Below are 2500 nucleotides of genomic sequence, written 5' to 3'. Positions count from 1 at the left end.
AAACCGCTTCATATACAACATTATTGTCTAACTACCATGTTACAAATACTCATATCATTAACAAGAATAACACAAGTAAATACCACCAATAATTAAAGTCACTCCACGTACATCGAATCTGAACAGCAATGTTGAAGGGCCGGTACCAAAACTTCCTTACGATTGGGGCACTTTCCATCCGTCGCCTCAGCTCTCTTAATCTGGAAGGTGTTGTCGGCAATCGCCTTCTTGTAAGAGGCGGGAAAGCAGTCTACACATTCCTCTACCACCAGATCCTTAAAGGGGGAAAGCGTGTTACATCATAGCCTACAAGGCGGAAGATATTGCCGAGTACTTAGCTTTGTAGATAAAGATAAAATGAGACTGAATAACTTCACAACGCAAGAAATGCGATTAAGACGTCTCGATAGAATTGGAGAGGTAATTGAAACCCGTAAATTCAGTCTCGTTTATGCTTTTATTTCCACTCGTAACTATAAATTCGTTTATGATGACCAGTTGAAAAATTCCTTTTGGTTTAGAAACTGTATATGAAATTGCCTTTGGGTACAGAACAAGACTCAAATTTATATGTAAATAAATGGTTGGGTTTTAGAAGTAAATGTAATTCTTTATTCATATATCTATCTTTCGTGATTATTGTCGCCATGAATAGTTAAGGTGTTGAACGTTCAATCTGGTGCCAATATGGTTTTATTTGGCCTTATGATGATTTCTCATAAATGAAGGATATATTGTTTAAACCAAAAGATCGAATATACAGATCTAGTATATGTTAACGTTTTCTTGTAATGCTACTCATATCAGATCAAGACATATGTAAAACATCAACAGGTATGCTAACCCACGGAATAGATTTGTGAAAATACGATGTGGTATATGCATGTATGATATCTACATGAAATATTTATGAAATATGCATTTTCAAATCATCTTAATGAAAGTGTCAGCAACGTTGAGTAATGCATAATGTATAATGTGATCAGTAATATATGCTATTTCAGCCTTGTCCTTGATTGCCTCGTAAAGACGGCAATTATTCAAATTATCGTTATGGAGCGGGTTGAAGAGTCGAGTCAACGAGAAAAAAGGAAAAGATGTATTTCTTGCACAAAAATAATCGTAAGATAGACTTTAAAAAATGCTTCTAGTAGTAGCCTTATCAAGTTACTGTCTTCATAGACACGATATGAAATAATGCATTTTACTAGTATTATTATTGTCATCATTGATACTAGTAGTGGTAGTGGTATTAGGTGTAGCATTATTGTTATCATTAACATTATTAACATTACCACTATTATTACCACCATCATTATTAGTGTGATTATTCCAATTATCATCCTCTTTATTGTAGTTATCCTCTTCGTCATCATAAACACATTATCATTATAATATCTTTAGTGCCATATACTTCCCATACGTTCACTTACTTGGCTGAGGGAATTCCCGAAGCAGAAGAGAAGGTAAAACAAGGTCAGCATCCTTGCCCTCATTTTCGTGCTGGTTCTCTGCCTGTGCCTGTTGGAAGGTAGATATTGAAAAATATTTATTACGATATAAGAACTTTGTGATTGAAAGTTCTGATAATTTACAAACGCGATGTAAATTATCGCCCTGCAAAACATCGATAAACTGATAGGAACCAACGATGTATTCTGTACTACCATTCTAATTCAAAGTAAAATAAAAGTAATAGTAACAAAGGCGGGGGAAATCTGGAAAAAAAAATCGTATTAATAATACTCGTTACTTAAAAATATATATATATAGAAATATTGCAGCAAATTACCAGAAATTATGCTCTGAACAATGATCTTAATATACCCAAAATGATATCAGCAAAAAAGGTTCAATCTGAAGAGCTGAGTTCAGTGAAGTGAAAGTCACCGCGTTTTTGGCGCCAACTGAGTCGGCCAGCGTCAGCCTAACCTTTTACACCTGTGGGTTGATATTGCTTAAGGCTTCCATCTAGCGTTATTTTATGCCTTTGTAGGAGTTAAATGAAGAAGTGATTCCCTCACTAATACAGACCAAAGGTTAGGATCACTTGTGGAAGTCCTCTTTTGCAGACAGTCGCTACCTTACTTTGAGTAGAAGCCTCGACTTTGTTTGTTTTGTAAAAATAGGTTAGGCATTAATGGCAGGCACATTGATTCCTCTAATTGAGGTCACCTTGGGGGCTACGACGCAAATTTCTTTTTTTCTCTCTCTCCTTTTAGCCAATGACATATGTGTGCTTTATAACTTCATCAGCAAAAGCTATATATTTTTTCTCTCAAAGTCAAGGTTGTCCACTTTATATTCATATCCTCTCCACATCACTAGAAATTTATGTACTGGGAAAAAACAGCTGAAATTGCAGAAAATTAACAGACTACGTTAGAACGAAAGAGTCCAGTCTTAAAGTCGATTAATTGATTCGGTCAAACACATTAAAGAAAATCAATTTATATACCAAGGGACCATTGCGATAAATTGTTAAATATTATTTCATTAA

The 2500-nt window shown here is 34.8% G+C and overlaps 1 protein-coding gene across 3 annotated transcripts in view; it reads right to left on the bottom strand.

Annotated features, from left to right (window-relative positions):
- LOC122254273 (uncharacterized) overlaps positions 1–1910 on the bottom strand; it is a 3825-nt gene extending 1915 nt beyond the window's left edge. Inside the window, exons 1-3 of one of the 3 annotated variants that reach the window (XM_043017878.2) lie at positions 1828–1910; positions 1434–1521; positions 112–275 (exon numbers count right to left, since the gene is read on the bottom strand). In XM_043017878.2, coding sequence (XP_042873812.2) covers positions 112–275; positions 1434–1496 — 227 coding nt within the window. In that variant the 5' untranslated portion in view covers positions 1497–1521; positions 1828–1910. Of the gene's footprint in view, positions 1–111; positions 276–1433; positions 1523–1792 lie in introns of all 3 variants that reach the window. The other 2 variants (XM_086544290.1, XM_043017882.2) reach the window with 2 other exon arrangements.
- Between the last annotated feature and the right edge of the window lie 590 nt (positions 1911–2500).

The sequence above is a fragment of the Penaeus japonicus genome, unplaced genomic scaffold, assembly GCF_977035675.1.
Source record: "Penaeus japonicus unplaced genomic scaffold, GWHDUDI00000001_assembly GWHDUDI00000015, whole genome shotgun sequence".
Classification (NCBI taxonomy): Eukaryota; Metazoa; Arthropoda; class Malacostraca; order Decapoda; family Penaeidae; genus Penaeus; species Penaeus japonicus.
This window is presented reverse-complemented; position numbering and strand designations above follow the sequence as displayed.